Source organism: Theropithecus gelada, chromosome 1 (assembly GCF_003255815.1).
Source record: "Theropithecus gelada isolate Dixy chromosome 1, Tgel_1.0, whole genome shotgun sequence".
NCBI classification, from domain to species: Eukaryota; Metazoa; Chordata; class Mammalia; order Primates; family Cercopithecidae; genus Theropithecus; species Theropithecus gelada.
The window spans coordinates 117,077,397-117,101,696 of record NC_037668.1 but is presented as its reverse complement, the minus strand read 5'-3'; the positions used below and the strand labels follow the sequence as shown (position 1 = coordinate 117,101,696).

Below are 24,300 nucleotides of genomic sequence, written 5' to 3'. Positions count from 1 at the left end.
TTTCACTTATCTGAGTTTCAAAGTCAAATGAAAAGAAGGTGACTGTTTAATATTTAAAAAGTCAAAATTCCAAGTGTTGACAAGAATATGAAGCAACTGGAATTCTCACACATTGCTAATGAGGTATAAATCAGAACATCAATTTGGAAAACTGTTTGATTTCAATTGCTAAAGTTGAAAAACAAATACCGAATGACCCAGCAAATCCATTCCTAGATATATACATTCACTTAAAAGACTGGGACAGAAATGGTCACAACAGCACCATTCACAATAGCACCAAACTGAAATTTTACCCTAATGTCCATCAACAATAGAACAAGTAAACTAGTGTATTCACATAATGGCATACTATATCACAATGAAAATGAATAAGCTACAATCACACAATAAGAAAAAAAATAAATTGCCCAGTCTCAGGTATTTGCAGTAATGCAAGAATGGCCTAACACACCCATTAATCTGATTTTTTTTTTTTTTTTGAAAGAAGGAAACAAGGAAAATAACAATCAAAAAATGCCTAGGTCCTTCCTTCTGTGTTGGGCCCCACCCACCCAAATTTCAGTCAGTAATCACATGTTGGCTGAGGTATTTATGCCTTTTTTTCCTTCCCATGTGTGACTGTTAAGTCTATGCAGTGTTGTATTTTCCATGATTGTTAATTTCCCATTTTGGACAACCATGTTACTCCCTTAAAGTTTCAAATTCTTAAAGTTTCTCAGGCCAGGTACAGTGGCTCACACCTATAATCCCAACGCTTTGGGAGGCCAAGGCAGGAGGATTGCTTAAGACCAGGAGATTGCAACTATCCTGAGCAACATCACAAGACTTCCATCTCCACAAAAATAAAAAATAAAATTAGTACACATCTGCAGTCCCAGCTACACAGGAGGCTGAGGCAGCAGCACTCAGCCTGGGAGTTCAAGGTTGAAGTCATAGTACTACTGAGCTTATGCTTGGGTGACAGAGTGAGACTGTCTCAAAAAAGAAAAAAAAGTTTCTCAACTGTTTAATTTTCCATTATATTCACCGCTACTCCTGTAAATAGACCAAATAGTTACCTGTTCCGTCTTTTTAAGGTTTTAACTTTTTAAATTAAATTTGAATACATTGTTTACTTTTAGTGAACTATTATCAACATTCTTAACAGTGATCAAAAGTTAATTAATTAATTAATTAATAATTAGACTAGAAAAGCTTCCAGCGAGGTAAGAGCTATTAGGTAAAGTATCAATGGATGTTATCCTAATTTGAAAAGGGTAGACAGGCTTTCAGGCAGAAGAAAAAAGAAAGCAAATAATGCAAACTATGGAGGATGTGGGTTTGTAGAACTGCATAGAAATCTGGTTGTCTGCACCCTGAGGGGGGTGGTGAGCAGCATCCCTGGGCAAAGAGGCTGGACAGGCATGAGGGAGGCTGCTGCACAGAGTTTTCATGTCTCAACAAAGAGCTTGGACGTTTTGTTGTGGCTGTGGAAAGAAAGAAACCGCTGTGGAATCTTAAGAATAATGTGAGGTTTACAAGGTTAGATTTGTGGCTTTGTTGAACAATAATTTCCTTATCACAAGGTAAGATTTCTGCTGCCTGACAGGTCTTTGCTCCTTCTTGATTCTTCAGGCAAACGAGGTCCTCCAGAGCTTCCTGCAGTCACAGGTGGTTATAGAGGAATCCATCCTGCAGTCAGACAAAGCCCTCACTGCTGGAGAGAAAGCCATAGCAGGTACAGGGGCAGGGCTCAGCTTTCAGGCAAATGGGTAGGTTCTCGTAATACCCTCTTGATGTTCAGAAAAAAGGATTTTCCTTCTACCAGGAGCTTTCTTCTTATAGGGAACACATGCTCTGCTAAAACTGAAAATAACAAGGGGAGTTGGGATTGAACATTCAGCCACTCAGTTTCTTCCCACAACATTCTTAAACATGCTCTTGCTGACATGGCTAGTGGGAGAATTCAGAGATTCTCAATTCCCCACCTTGGTGCTTTTTACAATGTCAGTTTGGCCTCTGAACTCAGGAGAATAGAACTCAGACAAGACTGTTACTTCCTTTTTTTTTTTTTTTTTTCTTTCCAACTTGTATTTTAGGTCCAGAGGGTACACAAGTAGGTTTGTTACATGGGTAAATTGTGTGACATGGGAATTTGTTGTACAGATTATTTCATCACCCAGGTAATGAGCACAGTACCCAATAGGTAGTTTTTCAATCTTCACCCTCTTCCCATCCTCCACCCTCAAGTAGGTCCTTGTGTCTATTGGACCCTTTGTGTCCATGTGTACTCGATATTTAGTTCCCACTCATAAGTAAGAACATGTGGTATTTGGTTTTCTAGTCCTGCATTAATTCTCTCAGGGTATTGACCTCCAGTTGCAACCACAGTGCTACAAAGAACATGATTTCATTCATTTTATGGCTGTGTAGTATTCTAAGGCATATATGTACAACATTTTCATTATCCAGTTCACCACTGATGAACATTTAGGTTGATTCCACATCTTTGCTATTGCAAATAGTGTACCGATGAACATGCACATGCATGTGTCTTTATGGTAGAATGATTTATTTTCCTTTGGGTATATACCTAGTAATGGGATTGCTGGGTCAAATGATAGTTCTGTTTTAAGTTCTTTGAGGACTCTCCAAACTGCTTTCCACAGCAGCTGAACTAATTTACAATCCCACCAGTGGTGTATAAGAATTCCCTTTTCTTGGCAACCATGCCAGCATCTGTTATTTTTTGACTTTTTAATAACAGCCCTTCTGACTGGTATGAGATTATATCTCATGTGGTTTCTATTTGCATTTTTCTAATGATTTATGATGTTGAGCATTTTTTCATATGCTTGCTGGCCATGTGTATGTCTTCTTTGGATAAATGTCTGTTAATGTCCGTTGCCTGTTTTTTTAATGGGGTTATTTGCTTTGTTCTCAATTTCTTTAACTTCCTTATAGATTCTGGATATTAGATTTTTGTCGGATGCATAGTTTGCAGATATTTTCTCCCATTCTGTAGGTTGTCTGTTTACTCTGTTGATAGTTTCCTTTGTTGTGCATGAGCTCTTTAGTTGAATTAGGTCCCACTTGTTAATTTTTTGTTTGGTTGCCGTGGCTTTTGAAGTTTTCATCATGAAATCTTTGCCAGTGCCTACGTACAGAATGGCATTTCCTAGGTTTTCTTTTGGGGATTTTATAGTTTTAAATTTTACATTTACATCTTTAACTCCTGTCAAGTTGATTTTTGTATATAGTGAGAAGATGGGGTCCAGTTTCAATCTTCTGCACATGGCTAGCCAGTTAACCTAGCACCATTTATTGAGTAGGGCATTCTTTCTCCATTGCTTTTTTGTTAGCTTTACCAAAGATCAGATAGTTGTAGGTGTGTGGTATTATTTCTGCTTTCTTTAACCTTTTCCATTTGTTTATGTGTCTGTTTTGTTTTGTTTTGTTTTTTGACCAGCACCATGCTATTTTGGTTATTGTAGTCTTGTAATATAGTTTAAAGTCAGGTTGTGTGATGTCTCTGGCTTTGTTCTTTTTGCTTATGAGTGCCTTGGCTACTCAAGTTTTTTTGTTGTTGTTGTTGTTGTTGCATGTGGATGTTAGAATATTTACTAATTCTATTTTTAAAAAAGTCATGGATAGTTTGATAGGAATAGCATTGAATATGTAAATCACTTTGGGCAGTATGACTATTTTAACAACATTGATTCTTCCTATCCATATGCAAGGAATGTTTTTCCATTTGTTTGTACAGTCTCAGATTTCTTTTAGCAGTGTTTTAGAATTCTCTTTGTAGAGATGTTTCACCTGCCTGATTAAACCTAGGTATTTTATTCTTGGTTATTCACAATGGCTATTGTGAATAGGATTGTGTTCTTGGTTTGACTTTCAACTTGGACATTATTGGTGTGTAGAAATGCTACTGATTTTTGTACATTGATTTTTTATCCTGAAACATTGCTGAAGTTTATCAGATGGAGGAGCCTTTGGGCAGAAAGTATGGAGTCTTCTAAGTACAGAATTCTATTGTCTATGAAGAGAGATAGTTTGACTTCCTCTCTTCCTATTGGATAACTATTTTTTCCCCTTTGCCTGATTTCTCTGACTAGGACTTGCAGTACCACACTGAATAGGGAATTGTGAGAGTGGGCATCCTTGTCCTTTTTTGGTTCTCTGGTGAAATGTTTCCAGCTTTTTCACATTCAGTATGATGTTGGCTGTGGGTTTTTCATAGATGGCTCTTATTATTTTGAGGTATGTTCCTTTGAGGCCCAGTTTGTTGAGATATTTTAACATGAAATATTGAATTTTATCAAAAGCCTTTTCTGTGCCCACTGAGATGATCGTGTGATTTTTGTTCTGGGTCCCGTTTGTGTGAGGAATCAATTTATTGATTAGCATATGCTGAATCAACCTCGCATTCCAGGAATAAAGCCTAATTGACAGTGGTGGATTTGCTTTTTAATGTGCTGCTGGATTTGGTTTGCTAGTATTTTGTTGAACATTTTTTCATCCATGTTCATCAGGAATATTGTCCTGCATTTTTCTTATTTTGTTGTGTCTCTGCCAGGTTTTTAAAATCAGAATGATGCTGGCCTCACAGAATGTATTAGGAAAGATTCTCTCTTCCCCATTTTTTTGGAATAGTTTAGTAGAATTGGTATCAGCTCTTCTTTCTATGTCTGGTGGAATTGACTGTGAATCTGTCTGGTCTGGGACTTTTTCTGCTTGGTAGGCTTTTTAATACTGACTCAATTTTGGAACTTGTTATTAGACTATTCCAGGTTTCAATTTCTTCCTGGTTCACTTTTGGGAGGTTGTATGTTTCCAGGAATTTATCCATTTCTTCTAGGTTTCTTGGTTAGTGTTGGTTAGTGTGCATAGTGGTGTTCATAATCGTCTCCGAGGATTTTTTGTATTTCTGTGGAGTTGGTAACAATGTCCCTTTTGTCATTTTTTTATTGCGTTTATTTGGATCTTCTCTTGTTTTGTTCTTTATTAGTCTAACTAGAAGTATATCCATCTTATTTATTCTTCCAGAGAACCATTGTTTTCATTGATCTGTTGTATGGTTTTTCTTGTCTCCATTTTGTTCACTTCAAGTCTGATTTTGGTTATTTCTTGTCTTCTGCTAGCTTTGTGCTTGGTTCACTTTTGTTTTTCTAGTTCCTCAAGGTGTAATGTTAGATTGTTAATTTGAGATATTTCTAACTTTCTGCTGTAGTTGTTTAGTGCTATTAACATTCCTCTTAACACTGCTGTAGTTGTGTCTCAAAGATTCTGGTAGTTGTATCTTTGTTTTCATTAATTTCAAATAATTTATTTCTGCCTTAAATTCACTGTTTACCCCAAAATCATTCAGAAGCATATTTTCTAATTTTCATGTAATAATATGGCTTTGAGAGATATTCTTTGTGTTGATTTCTATTTTTACTGCATTGTGGTCTGAGAGCATTGGTATTATTTGGGTTTTTTTAAAAAAAATTGTTAAGAATTGCTTTATGGCAGAGCAAGGGGTCAATTTTAGAGTATGTGCCATGTGCAGATGAGATGAATGTATATTCTGTTATTGTTGGGTGGAGTGTTTTGTAGATGTTTGTTAGGTCCATTTGGTCAAGTGTCAAGTTAGGTCCTGGATATCTTTGTTAGTTTTTTGCCTAAATGATCTGTCTAATATTGTCAGTGAAGTGTTGAAGACTCCAACTATTATTGTGTGGTTATCTAAGTCTCTTCATAGGTCTCTTTGAACTTGTTTTATGACTCTAGGGTTCTCTAATATTGGGTGCATACATATTTAGTATAATTAAGTCTCCTTGTTGAATTGAAACTTTTACAATTATGTAATGCCCATCTTTATCCTTTTTGGTAATTTTTTTAAAAATTTATTTATTATTATTATACTTTAAGTTGTAGGGTACATGTGCATAACGTGCAGGTTTGTTACATATGTATACTTGTGCCATGTTGGTCTACTGCACCCATGAACTCGTCATTTATTATTGGTTTGGAGTTGTTTTGTCTGAAATAAGAATAGCAACCTCTGCTCTTTTTGTTTTCCATTTGCTTGATAGATTTTTCTTCATCCCTTTTCTTTGAGCCTATTGGTGTAATTGCATGTGAGATTGGTCTCTTGAACATAGAAGACAGTTGGATCTTATTTCTTTATGCAACTTGCCACTCTGTGCCTTTAACTGGGGTGGTTAGCCCTTTTACATTCAAAGTTAATATTGATTTGTGTGGGTTTGATCCACACTTGATTTTGTTGTTGTTCTGTAGTGTCAATGATCCACGTACTGAAGTGTGCTTTTGTCATGGCCGATAATGGTCTTTCATTTTCATGTTTAACACTCTTTTCAGCAGCTTGTGTAAGGCAGGTCTGGTGGTAACAAATTCCCTTAGCATTAGCTTGTCTAAAAAGGATTTTTTTTTTTTCTTATGAACCTTAGTTTGGCTGGATATGAAATTCTTCCTTGGAATTTCTTTTCTGTAAAAATGCTGAATATAGGTCCCCAGTCTCTTCTGGCTTGTAGAGTATCTTCTGAAAGTTCCACTGTTAGCTTGATGGGATTCCCTTTGTAGAAGACCTGCCCCTTTTCTCAAGCTGCCTTTTATTATTATTATTATTATTATTATTATTATTGCGCTGACCTTGGAAAATCTGATGACCATCTCACATGTGTTGGGGATGGTCATCTTGTATAGGATCTCACAGGGCTTCTCTGATTTCCTGAACTTGAATGTCAACCTCTCTAGTGAGATTGGGGAAATTTTCATGGGCATTATCCTCAAATATGTTTTCCAAATTGCTTGCTATCTTTCCCTCTCTTTCACGGGTGCCAATGAGTCATAGGTTTGGTCTCTTTACATAATATCAATATCATATTTCTCTGAGATTTTGTTCATTCTTTTTTATTCTTTATTTTTGTTTGATTAAGTTGAATTGAAAAATGCATTTTCGAGCTCTGAGATTATTTTTTTATCTTGGTCTATTCTACATTTAATACTCTGATTGTATTATGAAATTCTTGTAGCATGTTTTTCAGCTCTATCAAATCATTTTGGCTCTTTTTTAAAATAGCTATTTCAACTTTTAGCTCTTGATTTTACTGAATTCCTTCAATTCCTTGGACTGTATCTCAACTGTCTCCTGAATATCGATAATCTTCATTGCTACCCAGATTCCGAATTCCATGTCTACTATTTCAGCCATTTCAGTTTGTTTAAGAACTATTGCTGAGGAGCTAGTGGACTCATTTGGAGGTAAAAGGCCAGAGTTCTTTCACTTTTTCTTTCTCATCTGTGTGGGCTGATACTCCTTTCGTCTTTGAAGTTTCTGTTTCTATTATGGGTTTCTGGCTTTTATATTATTTTATTCTCTTGAAGATTCAACTGGTATAAGTTGGGTTCGTTTGACCAAGTTGTTTTTTTCTGGATGATTTCAAGGGGCCAAGGCTCAGATCAGCACTCCTGGGCTGGGGGCTTGAACCTTAGTAGGCTGGGACCAGGCCCATGGCTTTGTTCTCTGGTCCCTCTAGGTTAAGCACCTGCTGTGCTGCAGGGGGCAACTTGTTCCTGGTTAACTGGCAACAACACGCCAATGAGGGGTGCTGGCAAAAGTACTTTCACAGAGCAGTGGCAGCGGGGTCCAAGGTCATGGGTGAGCAGCAGCAGCAGCAGGGCAGTCGTGCTGCAGGTTCTGCGCACGTGCATTGGTGGTGGCATGTTGACAGGGTCTGCACAGGTGTGTGTACCAGCAAAGTGGTGGTGAGAGGCTGCAAGCGAGTGTGTGCCAGCAAAACACTGGGGAGAGGGTGCATTGAGTGCACGCTGGTGTTAGCCCATCTGCTGAAGCTCTATGATGGTTAGGTAGGGTATGTCAGCAAAGAAGATATGGTGATGGCTGCTGGAAAGTGCTTCGGTTTGGCATCTGACGTTGCACTTTAAGTGGATGCAGTTAGGCGGGGACCATGAGAGAGGCTAGCAGACTTGGAGATGCTCAGATCATACTGGACCCATCCCACAGGCAAGATAGCCCAGTTCTATCCAGGACCAATAGTTGGCAAAAGCCAAAGCCACATATTTGGGCAGGGCAAGCCTTGGGGGATGGGAGATCCTTGTTGTGCTCCACTGCAGCCATTCCTGTGCCAAATATCTAGGCTCCACACGGGCCAGAGTCCTGTCCCTACCAACTCTCCAAGCAGCTGTCTTTGCCAGCTCAAACATCTATGGGAGTTGTGGGGTCTCTTAAAGCTAGGATTCTAGAGGTCCCTGGTGAGAGTGGGCCACTTCACACCAATTTACCTCACCTGTGCAAGGTTCCCAGCTTCCTCTCCCTTCAGCCTTGGGTCTGCATCCTTCCTTCATCCACTCTCAATGCCTTCCTTCTGAAGTCCTGCCTGAAGTTTGTCCGTCTTCTCTATGGTCTGTTCTCTCAATGGGAGAAGCTCTTCCTGACTCCATATACTTAGCCATCATGGTTCTTCTTCCACCTGACTGTTATTTTCTTCCCTCTGTAAAACCTCTGTGGAACAGCTAAGCAGGCTAAGAAGGAGGCAGCTGAGAAGGAACAGGAGCTGCTAAGACAAAAACAGAAGGAACAGCAGCAAATGATGGAGGCTCAAGAGAGAAGCTTCCAGGAAAACATAGCCCAACTTAAGAAGAAGATGGAGAGGGAAAGGGAAAACTATCTGAGAGAGCTGAGAAAGATGCTGAGTCATAAGCTGAAGGTGAGTCTGGATGAAGCTTGGCAGTGCTTGAGGCACAATGCCAGTTCCTCAGTTAGGGAAGGGCCAAAATTTTAAGCTCAGTCAAGATTCCAGAAGGAAACACAAAAGGTATATATTTCACTTAAATTTCAAATACATGTGAATTCTACTGAAGTCTGTAAGTTTACAAGACTCCAGCACTTTCTGTCACGTTAGACTTTGGAGAGTACACATGACATCCCCCAGGGTGCTGGGCTGCTGTTTGTGGTGATTATAGGATGGTCTCACTGTGCCCCAATTAATTAGGACCTTAGTCCACCAGCCCTTAGGATTCTTGGCACAACCATCAAAAGGACCCAAAATAGATCCATCTGGATGAAAGTATCAGATTTGGCTTAATATGAAATGATACTGAATGATCTCAAATTGCTCCATTTGTTTCTGTATCTGCCTGGCCCATCCTATACAACTAGAGTAAAATATATTCCTTGTCCCAACCTGGAACTTGACAACCTGTGTTTTATACAGGGTCAGCAGTCCCCATTATTTGCTAGATGAGCATGACCTTGCTACATTGGTGAAAAGGGGAATCAATTAGAATTAAATCTGCATTCCCTCTTGAAGGGCATTCATTGTGCTGGAACAAAATTCCTCCCTACCTCCAGTGAGATGGTGCTGAGGAAATGTCACAAAGGTGTAAATCATGGATACTCCCACTATTCAGGTCCAGTCGTCTGAAATGTCAGACAAACCCATCAAAGAGTTTCTAAGATGTTAGAGAAATGGACATGTGTTTAATGAAATTGTTAAATACAAAACTCTGACTCTTAAAAATTGGGAATTTTCCAAAGTAGGCTCTTTTACTTTTATAGGTCCTAGAAGAACCACTTACTGAAGGATTCAAAGAGATATTTGAGTCGTTAAATGAAGAGATTAATCGACTGAAAGAAGAGATTGAAGCAGCTGAAAATGAAGAGCCCTCAGTGTTTTCACAGATTCTTGATGTGGCTGGCAATATGTTTATTGCAGTGCTACCTGGGGCTGCTAAGTTAGTTGATTTAGGGATGAAAATTCTTAGCTCTTTTATGTAATAGGCTGAGAAATCCTGGTAAGAAAATTATGAAATGAGGTTTCTTTTGTTAAAATGGTGTAACACTGTTGCTCATTTTAAAAGTATATGTGTTATTGCAGTTTCATTTAAGAAAAGTTTAAAATTAAAAAGCAAATTTCAAAGAATATTATGGCCTGAAGTTCATAAAAACAAACTTAATTTTGACTGAAGTAATAATTAATAGAAATGGTGAACAAGTTAGAAGATAAAATTATCCTAGAAAAGATTTAAATAAAGCAAAAAGACAAATGGTAAGATGAAGAAATTATTTTCAATTAATGTTATAGTCACAGAGATAATTTAAGTTATAATTAGCTCTTGTAAATCAGTGAGAAGAGAGTAACACCACATATTTTAAACAGGCAAAAATATGATAAAAATGTTTAATTTTACTGACAATAAAAGTCGTGCAAAGAAAAACTATGAGGTTCTTGCTTCAATTTATCATGGGCATGAAAGAACAGTTTGACAGGGCACTGAGCTGGCAAGGGTTTGAGGATATTGTCAGTGTCTCATATTTGCTAATAAGAGTGTGAACTGCTGGAATCATATATGAAATATTTAAGTGCACATACTTTTGATCTAGCATTTCCACATTTAGAAATCTATCATATAGATTGATTTACTCAAGTCGAAAATTTTATGTGTAATACTATTTATGTTGTGGCATTGTTGTAATGCCAAAGGACTGAAAAAAAAACATTAAAGTCCCTCTTTCAGGTACTGATAAGGGAAATCTTGGGAAATACTTGTAAAGGGATACTCTACAGCTACTAAAATGAAGAGAGAAGCTCTATTTGAACTAATATGAGAAGTCTCCAAGATGTATCATAAGTAAAAAAAAAAAAAAAAAAATGATGCAGGAAACATGTATAATTACTACCACTGAATTTAGAAAATAATAAATGTGTGCATATATTATTATCTCCTTCTGGAAAAATAGAAAATAATCTAGTATACATGGTCACAGCAGGGATGAACCTGAATGTTTGAGGTGAGAAATGAGAAGATAACTCATTTCACATCATATATTCTTCTGTGCCTTTATTTTTTTTATAAAAATTGATTGCATTAATGTTATATTTATTGTCTTTGTTGAGTGCTTTAGGTTAACAAATACAGATTTCATTTAGTTCTTACTATAACCTTGAAGGACAAATGTTATCTTCGGTTTATGGATAATAAAAGGAAGATAGGAAGATTAATCTATTTGCCCAAGATCACCCGTTAGGTTGTCAAGTTATGACCTCAACTTGTATTTCATAACTCCAAATCCACTACATGGACTCTATTATCAAGGACTGGAATAATCACTCTTAAACTGGGTTGTCAGACATATCAAAAGCGAAACAAAGATAAGATTGTCAAGATGAACACAAATATAATATACTTAGTTGAAAAAAATGATATATTAAAGGATTCTATACTACTTATAAAGTCTTCTTTTCTTGCATTCCATATAGGGAGCTCCATTTAGTTATAAAGAATTGCTGCCGCAGCATGGATTTGATCTTTGATCTAATTCTTTCAAGATTTTGGGAGGCCAAGCACTGATTGCAAATTCTTCTGAAAATCTCTTGTTCTTTCCTCTTCCAAGGCGTCATGAAGTGAGAAAAAATTCCTCTGATTTGTGCACTCCAGAAGTCTTTCACTCTTTTGGCAATATGGTTTTGTCCCTCTCTCTTGAGGCTTTCTATACATTTGTCCTCTTCATGCAGGAAGCATTAACCAGGGTAACCTCAGCACCATAGTAAATTACATTCTATTGTAGCACCTCTACCAACACCGCGAGCACATAGCCTCCATCTCCATCCAGCCTCTCAGGGAGCCGAAAGTACTTTTTATATGCTAATCCACCAAAAAAAAGCATACTTTGTGATCTTCTGTGCCTTTAATATTTTATATGAATGTATTAAGGATATGTATTCAAACATGGATTAAAAACAATTATTAAAATTAAAAACAAAATAATAATGATTGGATGGGGCAGTTCCCATGATAGGAAGAAGTGATTAATACCACTAGAAATAGCACAAGTCAGCTCAACAGGAAAAGCCAGCTCATCAGAACAAGGAACTAAAAAGGGCACAGGACATGCATCCTAATTTCATTTTTATTATGACTTTTCAATAAAGATTTCAAAGTTTATTCCAAAGTATATTTTCAGATACAAAGTCCCCTGGGATGTTTCTTGGAATGGTCTCTAAATGCTGTCCCACATTTATAAAGACGATGAAGTAGAAGGAAATTTTTTTTTCAGCTCAACATTTTAGGAATTTGTTTTGGCTTTCTAGTTCTCAGTACTTGAATGAACCCAAACTCCTTATAAGTCCATAAGCTGGGCATATTCTTTTGACTGAGGGTCTTTGCAAAAGGGGCAAAGATTTCTTAAAACCCTGCTTCCTCACCCTATATCTGTTATTTCTCAGCCCCTGCTCATCCTTAAAGTGTCCTACTTCCTAACTTTCCAAGGCTGGATGAGATGCCCTTCTTGGTTTTGCCATAGCACCATCTTGTCACTCCTACCATTGAAGATGTTATATAATTGTAACATTGAAAATGCCTGTTTACCCTTGTCTACTACCTTTGATCTCAGATGCTAGGTCTTCTTCATCAACTTATCTTTATTTCCAAGCACAAAACCCACCACATAAGCTCAGGTGTGAGCTAAGTACATAAGCTACCCTCTAATATGGCCCCAATTTACCATATCCTCACTGTATTCCCAATTTCTAGAGCTCTCAAAATAAAGGACACAATTTTAGAAACTAGTGCAGAAGGGAGTCACTGAATTAGAAAGAACATGCACACTTGTCTGAATTCACTCTGTCCTCTTTGAGGGACTGGACAGCACATGGTTCCTGTTTCCTCAAGCTTCTCACCTACGATAATCACCCCGGAATGAAGTCACTGCCTTTGGCTCACAGGGCAATTACAATGTTCAGCATAGTGAAGGAAGGGCCAGAAACTTAGGAAAAAAAGGGCTCCTCTAGCTAATAAACAAGTATTCATCTTCATTTACCCTTAAACTATACATAATTCACAAAGATTCAATTGTTCCTGGAGCTATTTTATGGTTCCCTGACATAAACAATAGATTTTATTGTTGAGAAGAGAAAAAGCAGCTGATTTCCTAGAATTACTTCTATTTTGAAATAACCCTGCTCTACTTTCACTTTCAATGTCACCAATATTCACACACACACACACACACACACACACACGATCCTACTCTCTTCTCTCATTGTTTATTTTTTTTTCTCTTTCTTTTAGAGACAGCGTGGAACAGAGATATAATGTGATATTAATTAAATTGATTTTTCAAGTTAGAATCTCACGTAATGACTTGCTAGTTTGAAGTTGCTCAATGGCTTTAGTTAAACATTACTTAATCTCTTTCTCTTTTTCCTCCTTGGACAAGGAGAATAACAAACACCCCATATTTTGAAGCAGAATTGTGTTGTTTAAATAATATATGTAAATAATCTGGCCTAGAAAGTAATTGATAAATAAGAAACGTTATTGTTGTTCACTCACCAAACACAGAGGTATTTTAGTGAAGTGGTTGATGGTATGGGTTTTAGAGGAAGACTTGGGTTCAAATCTTACTTGGTAGCTCTGTAATATTAACAAGTTGTTAAATTTCTTGGTAACATTGTAGTGAAATTATTGTAGAATGCAACGGGAAATGGGTGCCGTGGTTCAAACCTGTAATCCCAGCACTTTGGGAGGGCAAGGCAGGACAATCACTTGAGACCAGGAGTTGGAGATCAGCCTTACAACATAGTGAGACTCCATATCTACCCCTCCGACACACACGCACGCGCGCGCACACACACACACACACAAGCTGGTATGATGTCTCATTGGGAGTCCCACCTATCAAGAAGGCTGAGGCAAAAGGATAACTTAAGCCCAGAAGTTTGAGATTAGAGTGAACTATGATTATGTCATTGCACTCCAGCTTGGACAACACAGAAAGAACTTGTCTCTAAAAAATAAACAAATACAAAATAAGAATAAAATGGTCTGATTCATATAAAGAAGTTATCACTGTGTCTGTATCAAGTGTGCAATAAATGAGAGTTACCTTCATCATTATTTATTATTTATTAAACGTTAAGTGTCAGGACCTGGGTTAGGTGCTGATAATTCAAAAGTATGTAAGACATTGATATTCCCTCAGGGCACTTAACAGTGCTCAAGCTAATATTCAAGGTAATTGGACCGAAGAAAATATTATATGAGGCTTTCTCATCCACATGCTTCTCAAACTCGCCCACAAACATGAGATAAATAGCACTATTTTAAATGACCCAATGAAGGGGTTTTTAAAACTTAATATTGCAAGCAGTCTCCAAGATCTTTCCCAATAATAAAATGGGAAATTCCTGGTTGAGAAATCATGACAAACCCTCTTACTAGCACAGCTGTCAACAATTCTTTTCATGGTGAATGAGTCACTGCTTTAGTTGATACTTTCAGTTTCATATTAGCCCATTTATTTGCAGAGGTTACACCTCTTTTCCTTGTCTCCCGTCAGGTCTCTGAAGAAAACCTGGGAAGCCCCAGGACATCGGAGGGGTAAAGTAAAAGTCCACAGTTACTGTGAGAGAAAAAAGAGGGAGAAAGCAGTGCAGCCAAACTCAGAAGAAAAGAGAGGAGGAAAAGAATTCGACTTTCACATTGAAACAACCTTCTTTCCAACGCTAAAGGATCTCTGATCCGGGTAAGACTGGGGCAGGGATGGGAAAATATTTACCAGGGTTCATCAGTTTTATCTAAACTGACCATTGCCACAATAGGCCGCAGCTGAGCCAGCTGTGGGACATAAGTCCACATAAAATCCTGGCCCTATCAAGTGGCTGCAGGTTCCTTAGTGCCCTCTGTTCCTGCTGTGAAATAGGCTCCAGCAGAGGTGGAGCCTACATAGAGAGACGGGAATGTTTTTAAATTGTTATTTCTTTCTTGACACCATCTTAAACTAACTTTATCATTATTAGCATCTGCTTAATAAAGTTAGGGCTCCATCACATTCATTATTGCCACTTTTATAGCTCTAGGTAAATGCAGGTAGGCAACTCAGGATCTGCAAAGAGAGGGAACAAGTTATCATAATTAGGGAGCGTATACAATCTTTGTGCAGCTACTTTTCTGAGTCAGTCGTTGATTGATTTCCATTTTAAGGTGGTATACATCATGCTATAAAATGAAACAGAAGTATTGCCAGAAGTCTCTATGGGCCATTGCTGTAAGAGAAAATGAGTCCTGATCACAGAAAAATAAATAGCTTTTTTGCCATTGTCCCCTGAAGAGAGGGGAAACAGATAATGAGATATAAGCCTTCATCAGAGCAAGTCAGAAGTAATCAACTCCATGTTATAAACAAAGCACTCTTTATTATAGAAGAAGGAAAGCTGTAATGCTTACAGTCTATGATGGCACATTAAAGACATTATAAATTTTGTATCATGATCATTTTAAGTAACAGGGATTAAGATATTCAAGGCAAAAACACAAATTAAGATTTACTACAGAAGGCTTGTCGCTCATTTTAAATTTACAAAATTGTCAAATTATCAAGGCCTGGTTAAACAGGCTTTTCCTACAATTGTGTATATACTGCTTTACATGAAACAGAAGTCAGAAAAAAACAAGCCCTGGTTCATCAGAGAATGTTTCCTGATGCTGGCCTCATTACCTGAAATAATTGAAAGCAATATGCAAACTAATATACATGCAAGTAATAAAGAATCAATCTTAAAACACAGAGAGGTTAAAATCTGGTAACATAATTGAGTAAAAAATCAACAGATTTTCTACATGTTAGATTTGAGATATCAAGCTTGAGTGAATAACAGGTGAATGCTGATTCACAGCAAATATTGAGAACCTGTGATGTCCTGCTGTAGTTCAAAGGGCTTCCTGTATAGTGACAGGAAGAAGCCATTGGGTAACCTGAGTCCCACAGTCTGACCAAACTCTGTCCACAGAGGGGCTTGGAAGAAATCAGGAGCAAGGCTGCGTTAGAATGGTATCTGTGTTTCAAAGTGTGGAGATATGTATGACACAAGATTCCCCAGGTAAAGATTCCTATTACTGTGTACGTGAGCTCAGCGAGCTCAGCTTTGCTCAGTCCAAAGATCTAAATGTGAAAGTGAAAAGTTTCCAAAGAAAATTTTGTAATTAATTCAGAAAATGTGACATATCTAGAAAAAAATTCTTTTTCTGAACAATGAGATACAAGATGATCTAGTGGGAATTCAACCTTTGTACCTCCTTCTGGAGAGGAACTTGGCAATATCAACAAAATACAATGCTCTTACCTTTTGACCCGGAAATCTCACTTATAGGACACTATCCTAAAGTTACTCCTATAGCAATATAAAAATACACACTCACAAAGTTAGCAGAGGTTTTCATTGTAGCACTGTTTGTAATTGCTAAATATTAGAAACAATCTAAATGTCTATACCTAAAAGAATAGTTGAATAAATTGTGGTATGTCCACATAAATGGAGTAGATGCCTGTGAAAAGAATTGAGAAATCTTCCTATGAACTGATATGAAGAGATTCCCATATTTCTATATTATGTGATCTTTATGTTAGAAAATGTGAATAAGAAAATATACATGTCTATGCTCATTAATGAAAAGAATGTCCAAGAAAGGTAAACTAGAAACTAACAAGATTGGATATCTATGGAGGATAAGTGGGCATGAAGTGGAAAGAATAGAAAGACAGCTGGAATGGGATGAAGGAAAGTGACACTTCTCTGACTACAGCTTGTTGTAAAGCTCTGACTTTCAGCACTATGATATTTCGTATACTCAAAATAAATACATACTTAAAATCAACCAACAAATGAACCTAACTAGTTTACAAATAAATAATTTAACCGCACCAAAGAGAACAGAGAAAGAAAAGGTAGTCTAAGAAACTTTGGAATACAGTGTTTTGACTGTCTGTGTAAGACCAAAGACAAGAAGAACTGTTAACTAATAATGCACTCTAGTTAGCAAATTTATCGTTCGAAGACTTATGAGTTAGCAACTTTAAAACCAATTATATGTACTAGAATTGAGCAAATAACTGAATTTATTATGTATAATGACATACTCAGAGAAAATGTTTTAAAAACAAGGGGAAAGCATGAATACATTTTGTTTTGTTGAATTGGAATTAGAAATATCAGAAGAAACTCAAGCTTATATATAGAAATGGAAAGATGAGAAATAAATGTAGATGTGTGTTTTCATGTGCCAGTATACAAACAGATTTCTTAACTTTCCCCCTGAGAGGGCCTAGAAGTAATGACTACACCTAGTGTGATAATCTTGGTGTCTATGTACCATTATCCAATGAAAGCAACCAGAGCCCTTGGGAGAAATGGTCGATTCTAAGGCTGAATCAGAAACAATATTAGATAAGCCTGGCATATATTGTAATGCCAGAAGGGAAAAAGCACTGAAAATATGATGGAAGCATGTCCAAAGAACCTGGGCTCTAGCTTGAAGGAGCTCTCAGTGAACTAATCTGGGACAGGTTGAGCAACGAGATAAATAGCGATAGTAAAGTGTTACCCATATGATAAAATAAATGTCTATAGGTCTACACTGATACAACTAAATGATTAAATAAGTAAATAATATAAATAGAGGAGAAAGGGAAGTTCTTGCTCACATTAGAACTCTAATAAATGTAGAAGGAATGATGAGAATAGAAAATTACCTTTAGTCAAACATCACAGTAAGTTATAAGCAAGAATTATCAATGGATGCTAAAAATAGTGACTGAAAAAATTATGAAAGTATGATGAAACTTTATTTGCATAGTCTTCCAACTGTCTCTCCAAATGGTACTTTTTAGTGACAAAATAGTACATAATACTTTGTGGTAGACAAATCTGGCAGAGAACACCTTAACCAAGTGATCAAAGTTAAGGTCACAGCACCAGAAAAAGTCATGTCAACATCATGAATCCCTTAATACAAGACACTGAAAATGGCAGAACATCACTTCTGTGACATTTGCAAAAAAAAAGAGCCTAACTTCAATCTAGTAACAAGGAAACATCAAAAAACCCAAACTGAGGGATATTCTACAAAATCATAGGCAGTCAACTTCTAAAATGTCAAGGACATGAAAGACAAGGAAAGAATAAGGAACCATCAAAGATTCAAGGAAAATACAGAAACATAATGACTAAATGCAATGAGGAATCCTGGACTGGATCATGGAGCAGAAGGACATTAGTGGGAAGCTGGTGGAATGTGAATAAGGAGTGTAGATTAGTTATCATTGTATCAATGTTAAAATCCTTGTTCTATGGTTATGTAAAATTTTAACATTAGGGGAAATGATATATGGGAACTTTCCATACCCGTTGTACATTTTTTCTGTAAGTCTATTTCAAAATAAAGTTATTTTTAAAGAAAGCCAGTGGACCAATTTGTAAGACAGACTTAAAGAGAAACCGGGCTTTAAAAAATGTATATGAAAAAAAGTTCAAGCCTAGAAAACAAAAATTTAATCCATATTGTAAAGTTCAGTATAGCTAGCTACCTAAAAATTGCTTTCCATTTCATCTTTTTCCTTGCACACAAGGGAACAACACCCTGGACATGGCTCCAGAGATCGATTTGCCGGGCCCAGTGAGCCTCATTGATAACACTAACGGGCAGCTGGTGGTGAATCCAGAAGCTCTGAAGATCCTGTCTGCAATTACACAGCCTGTGGTGGTGGTAGCGATTGTGGGCCTCTACCGCACAGGAAAATCCTACCTGATGAACAAGCTGGCTGGGAAGAAAAACGGTGAGTGACACCAGGAAAGCTCTAAGCCCCTTCTGTCCATACACACTGAGAACATCCAGCCTAGGGATGTGAGAATAGAAAGTTAGAGACGAGAATGAATGTTGAAAGCTAACTTTCAGTCCGTTAATGGGCTCTTTACACTGAATTTGGAGGATTACAGTCAACTGACTCTTTCTTCCCACTTTACTTTTATTCTATACTTAGAGTATAAGTATCCCTTTCTGGACGGAATACAATGTTAATAAAGAAAATTAACTTCTATAATAACGACTTATAAAACATTTATTAAAGTGCTCATGTAGTGACAGCAAGCTTTCAATGAACTTTAAGAAAAAATGAATGTTTCAGTGTGTATTAGATATCTAATTTTCCTATTTCCAGGATTGTAATTAAGATTCATGCCAGTTGTATTTTCTTTTATCTCTTTTAACTTCAATTATGTTAACTATTATCTCAATTTCCAGAAACACCTACTAAGTGATCTGTTTTCCCTTTTATCCTCTCCTTCTTTTGCAGGCTTCTCTCTGGGCTCCACAGTGAGGTCTCACACCAAGGGAATCTGGATGTGGTGTGTGCCTCATCCCAAGAAGCCAGAACACACCCTAGTTCTGCTCGACACTGAGGGCCTGGGAGATATAGAGAAGGTAAAAAAAATAAATATTTTAAAAATTTCACTTAGGTCGATTAAAATCTACATAAACCAGGTCAGGTCAATAACCCTCTTTGCACTATCACTCCTACTCCTGGATCTAGGACTCTAGTTAATTACATTAATATATTATTTTTTAAATTTATGTGGTATAAGCATTCAGAGTGCACAGTAAGTTCAATTGATTAATTATGGGTAAACCTATGAAATAATGGCTAACGATGTTTTCAGTCATTTTCTTTCATATTATAGTAAAATGTTTTGGTGAGGCTGCTGAAGGTGTTTATAAACTTCAGTAGACATTTTACAAACATGTCTGACTTTTTACAGCGGGATCCCATAAAGGTAGTAAAAACGTTCACATCCACAGGAGCACCAGTAGAAAGAGAAGCAAAGTGTAAAATCTAATAACATCTTTGTTCATTAAGGATAATATAGTACTACTCATAAATCTTAGACATAGAAAGTTCTTATTAGAGGAGCTTATTTTAACTACTGTGTAAAAAATGTCTTACCATGATGTGCCATGGAAATGGAATAGGGTCATAAACTAAGTTTAGGATACCAGTTTGAATTTTAGTAGCTGATCAAAATAGCTTCTGCTACCAAGTGCTCATGTGTTTCCCACTGACGCATACATTTATATATAATACCTTAAATTATACATCATAAATAAAATTTATTCTACAGGTGGAAAAAAAATACTACATAAGGAAGTGAGTTACCTAAGTTTTCACAACTAATGAGAGACAGAGCTGGAGTTCAGTCAGTCTTCAGCTATCTGAATTGATTATACATTCTGCTAGTCACTCTTCTGTGTGGCTTCTACAATGACTTACAGGGTGACAATGAGAATGACTCCTGGATCTTCGCCCTGGCTGTCCTCCTGAGCAGCACCTTCGTGTTCAATAGCGTGGGAACCATCAACCAGCAGGCCATGGACCAACTGCAGTATCCTTTTTTGTGGTACAGAACAGCAGTAAACCTAGAAAATAACAGCTTGATTTTTTCACCAAGTACAGAGGCAGACAGACAGGTACTGAAGAATTCATAAGTCCTCTCTTTAATAAATCTCATTATGCTGAACATCTCATTCTATCTCAATCTCCACCAGAACTTCAAGTCTTCCCAGTTACATGTATCCTTAGACACTCAGCCACCCAAGACTCTGTATATCTTCTATCTGACTTAATCTCCTATCCCTGTCCAAACCCTCAATGCCCTCTAGAATTCATTGTCTCACTTTTGCAACTCTCTATATTCTTATCATCTGCTCTAAGTGTTGCCTTCTGATACCTAGCTATACACTAGAGAGACTATTTCTCCTCAAGACCTCTCCAGTGGTCTTACGTGATGACTATTTTTTATCCCATACCTTGCATATCATAAGTGTAAGAGATGAGTTAGGTATCCTCCTTGCTCCATATTAGAGTTATGGACACTTTCTCATTCCTTTACCATTAAAAAGAGAATCTTCTTTGATACATATGCCCTCAGACAACACCACTATGCTTTGCTGCAATTATCTAGCAATGTTCCAATAAAGACATCCTTCATTCATTAAAGATTTTAGCTCCTGGTGTCTTTTTAGAGAATAGCAACCAATAGACAACTATTTAACACCCTAGTGTACTCAGTTCCATCACCTTATTGGAACTCTCCACTCTTATTGTTATTCTCCACTCTCACACATTACTTAACCTAGTTCATTATCAATGACCTCACCATTTCCATTAGCTTAGTTTCAAGCATTATACTGAATTAGATTTCATCAAGATCACCTTCATATTCCTATACGTAATGCACAGTTCTCACCTCATTTGATCTTCCAATCCTCCATAAGCCTTTTTTTTTTCTCTAGGAGCATTTCATAAATTTGATCCCTTCCACCTTTCTGAAATGCTTGTTTCACTTGGAATTGGTTCCTATTAGAATACCACAGTTTCCTAATTTTTCACCTTCCTAATTTTTCAGATTACTTTACTCCATACTCTTTCTCCTTTTAGCCTCTAAATATTGTAACTCTTAAGTTCTTGTGCCTCTTTTCTTTTTCTACTTTCAGTCCCCAGATGATCACATCCAGCTTCAAGGCTTTCAGTAGCACCAACATGTTGATCACCATCAAATCTGTATTCCCAAGCATGAGCAAATTCAAACTTTTGTATCCAGCTTCTGATGTGACATCTCCATTCAGATGTGTAAGAGACATCTTGAGCCTAAAATATACAGAACGAAACTTAATTTTCCTGTCCAAAACAACTCCTTCCCAGTCTTTCCAATCACAATAAATTCCCACATCATTCACAGAAGTGCTCAGATCAAAAGCTTAGGAATCATCCTGGATGATTCCCTTTCTTATGTTTTGGAAATTATTAATCATCGAATTCCTTCAGCTCCACTATTAAAGTTATTTCTCTAGACTAGCCAATTCTCACTACTTCCTCCATGATAACTCTAAGTTTCCATTGCCTCTCGTCTTGGTTATCTTTTCAACTACCTAATTGTTTTTTGTTTCAGTTTTGTTTGTTTGTTTGTTTTATTTTGCATATGCACTTGACTCACAGATGCAATGCCAGCCAGTATGATTAAAAAAACATACTATATCCTCTCTTCACTTAAAACCCACCAATGCGTTCCCATTAACTTTCTATTAAATTTCAAACTTCTTACTTTGGTTTACAGAGCTTGCACATCCCAACCTCTACTTATTTTAACCTTCTGCCCTACCACACTGGATTTCTTGATATATGTTTCACACACTCAGTGATTTCCTATCTAAGGGGCTTGCAGGGTCTGTGATCTCTGTCTGCAATGTTTCTCCAATGGATTTGTACATGACTGGTTTCTTCAATTCATTCAGATCATTGCTCAACTACAATGTCAGAGATAATTTATCTGGAAAACTACATAAACCAGCACCACATGCAGATACACAGTTATTCTCTGCCTTCCTTATTGTCAGATTTGGGAGACACTAGAGTGTTAGATGAGTGTCTTTTGGTCGCTAGTTTCTAAAAATACACTAGGAGCTAGTTGCCCAGTTCATTTTCCTTCAAGACAATTGTTATCAATACCTGATAATTTATTATATTTTTGTTTACCTGTTCATTGTTTGTCTCCATCATTAGAATGTAAGCTCTCTAATGGTAGCATTGTCTCATTCATTACAGCATTTTTAGTCCCTAGCGCAGTGCTTGGTTCATAGTAGGTGCTCAATAAATGTTTGTGAGTGAATGACTTCTGTAAATAAATGTTTGTGAATGAATGAATGAGCTAATAAAAAGAAACCAAATTATTTTAGGTAAGCATTAGGATAAAATGTAGTATAAAAAGTGGCATTTTCTGTAGTTTTCTTAATTTAGCGTCTCAGCTATGTGACAGAGCTGACAGATCGAATCAAGGCAAACTCCTCACCTGGTAACAATTCTGTAGAAGACTCAGCTGACTTTGTGAGTTTTTTTCCAGCATTTGTGTGGACTCTCAGAGATTTCAGCTTGGAACTGAAAGTAGATGGAGAACCCATCACTGCCGATGACTACCTGGAGCTTTCGCTAAAGCTAAGAAAAGGTTAGTGGGTCTGATGGTTGGTTGGGTAATAAATAGAGAGAAAATAATATCAAAATAACCATTTATGTGTAGTGCTAAAAATTAAAATTTTGAACTGTATTTTCCTGACTGTTCTGCTAGAGGAAATGGAGACATTGCTTGACTATATCAGTTGGAATCAATTTTAAATTGCATTACCTACCTCTTCTTCGAGACTTTCCTTTCTCTACCCCTTTAATTTTTTATTTCTTCTTCCTAATTAATTTCCTCCTTACATAGGCTTTGTGAAAATTATAAAATTGAAAGATCATATTTGAAGTAATTAATGTGAAGTTTTACTACCTCTAATTTTCATTCCTGTAGGTACTGATAAAAAAAGTAAAAGGTTTAATGATCCTCGGTTGTGCATCCGAAAGTTCTTCCCCAACAGGAAGTGCTTCATCTTCGATTGGCCCGCTCAGAAGAAGTACCTTGCTCGCCTGGAGCAGCTAAAGGAGGAAGAGCTGAACCCTGATTTCATAGAACAAGTTGCAGAATTTTGTTCCTACATCCTCAGCCATTCCAATGTCAAGACTCTTTCAGGTGGCATTCCAGTCAATGGGCCTCGTGAGTCACTTTCTCTACCCACTTCCTACCTGGACTTTCTCCTTCTGCCCATTGTAGAGGATAAAATGGAAAGCATAAGGGTCACTTCTGACAAATGCATAGTCTATTGATGGCAAGGAAAATACACCATGAAAATCATAATATAAATTTTACATGAATACTAAAACTATAGTATCATCTCATATTCCTTGCAAGGAGAAAAAAAGAAGGGAACTAGAATTGAATTCTGCTATGGTAAACTTCTCCACCAGCTTCTCAGCTCCCTCTTTATCAAATAAACATCCAGGATATATATACTAAGCAACAAAGAAAAAAGCAAATACTGTATGTAAGTGAGACTTTGCTACTAATTGCAGTACAATTCTCTTGTTCAGCAATTCTAAAATATTTAGGGAATGTCTGTAATGTAATGTACCAACCACTGGGTATAATGATGGATAAAAGAAATGTGACTTTTATCCTCATTCCAGCATAATAGGAGCGAAAGATACTTTTGTAAAAAGTAAAAAAAAAAAAAAAAAAAAAAAAAGTATAATGATAAATAGTGATTAACACAATGCATAAAAATAATAGGCTGCTATGAAAGAGTAAAGGGAGAGACAGGGAGATATAATTTACAGTGTGAGAGAGTGCTCATCTGTGAAAGTCACATGTAAGATGAGAATTTAAAAATGATTGAGTTGGCAGGGCACTGTGGCTAATGCCTGTAATCCCAGCACTTTGGGAGGCTGAGGTGGGTGAATCACTTTGAGCTCAGGTGTTTGAGACCAACCTGGGCAAAATGGTGAAACCCTGTCGCCACTAAAACCACAAAAATTAACCAGGCATAGTGGCTCACACCTGTAATCCCAGCTACTCAGGTGGCTGAGTCTGA

The 24,300-nt window shown here is 37.0% G+C and overlaps 2 protein-coding genes across 3 annotated transcripts in view; both read left to right on the top strand.

Moving 5' to 3' along the window:
- LOC112611288 (guanylate-binding protein 7) overlaps positions 1–10,221 on the top strand; it is a 103,423-nt gene extending 93,202 nt beyond the window's left edge. Inside the window, exons 9-11 of one of the 2 annotated variants that reach the window (XM_025364973.1) lie at positions 1,618–1,720; positions 8,527–8,720; positions 9,572–10,221. In XM_025364973.1, coding sequence (XP_025220758.1) covers positions 1,618–1,720; positions 8,527–8,720; positions 9,572–9,790 — 516 coding nt within the window. In that variant the 3' untranslated portion in view covers positions 9,791–10,221. The remainder of the gene's footprint in view (positions 1–1,617; positions 1,721–8,526; positions 8,721–9,571) is intronic. The other variant, XM_025364964.1, reaches the window with a different exon arrangement.
- A 4,033-nt stretch (positions 10,222–14,254) lies between these two features.
- GBP2 (guanylate binding protein 2) overlaps positions 14,255–24,300 on the top strand; it is a 28,980-nt gene continuing 18,934 nt past the window's right edge. Inside the window, exons 1-6 of the mRNA XM_025364986.1 lie at positions 14,255–14,539; positions 18,419–18,625; positions 19,142–19,269; positions 20,116–20,225; positions 22,645–22,841; positions 23,184–23,426. Coding sequence (XP_025220771.1) covers positions 18,436–18,625; positions 19,142–19,269; positions 20,116–20,225; positions 22,645–22,841; positions 23,184–23,426 — 868 coding nt within the window. The 5' untranslated portion in view covers positions 14,255–14,539; positions 18,419–18,435. The remainder of the gene's footprint in view (positions 14,540–18,418; positions 18,626–19,141; positions 19,270–20,115; positions 20,226–22,644; positions 22,842–23,183; positions 23,427–24,300) is intronic.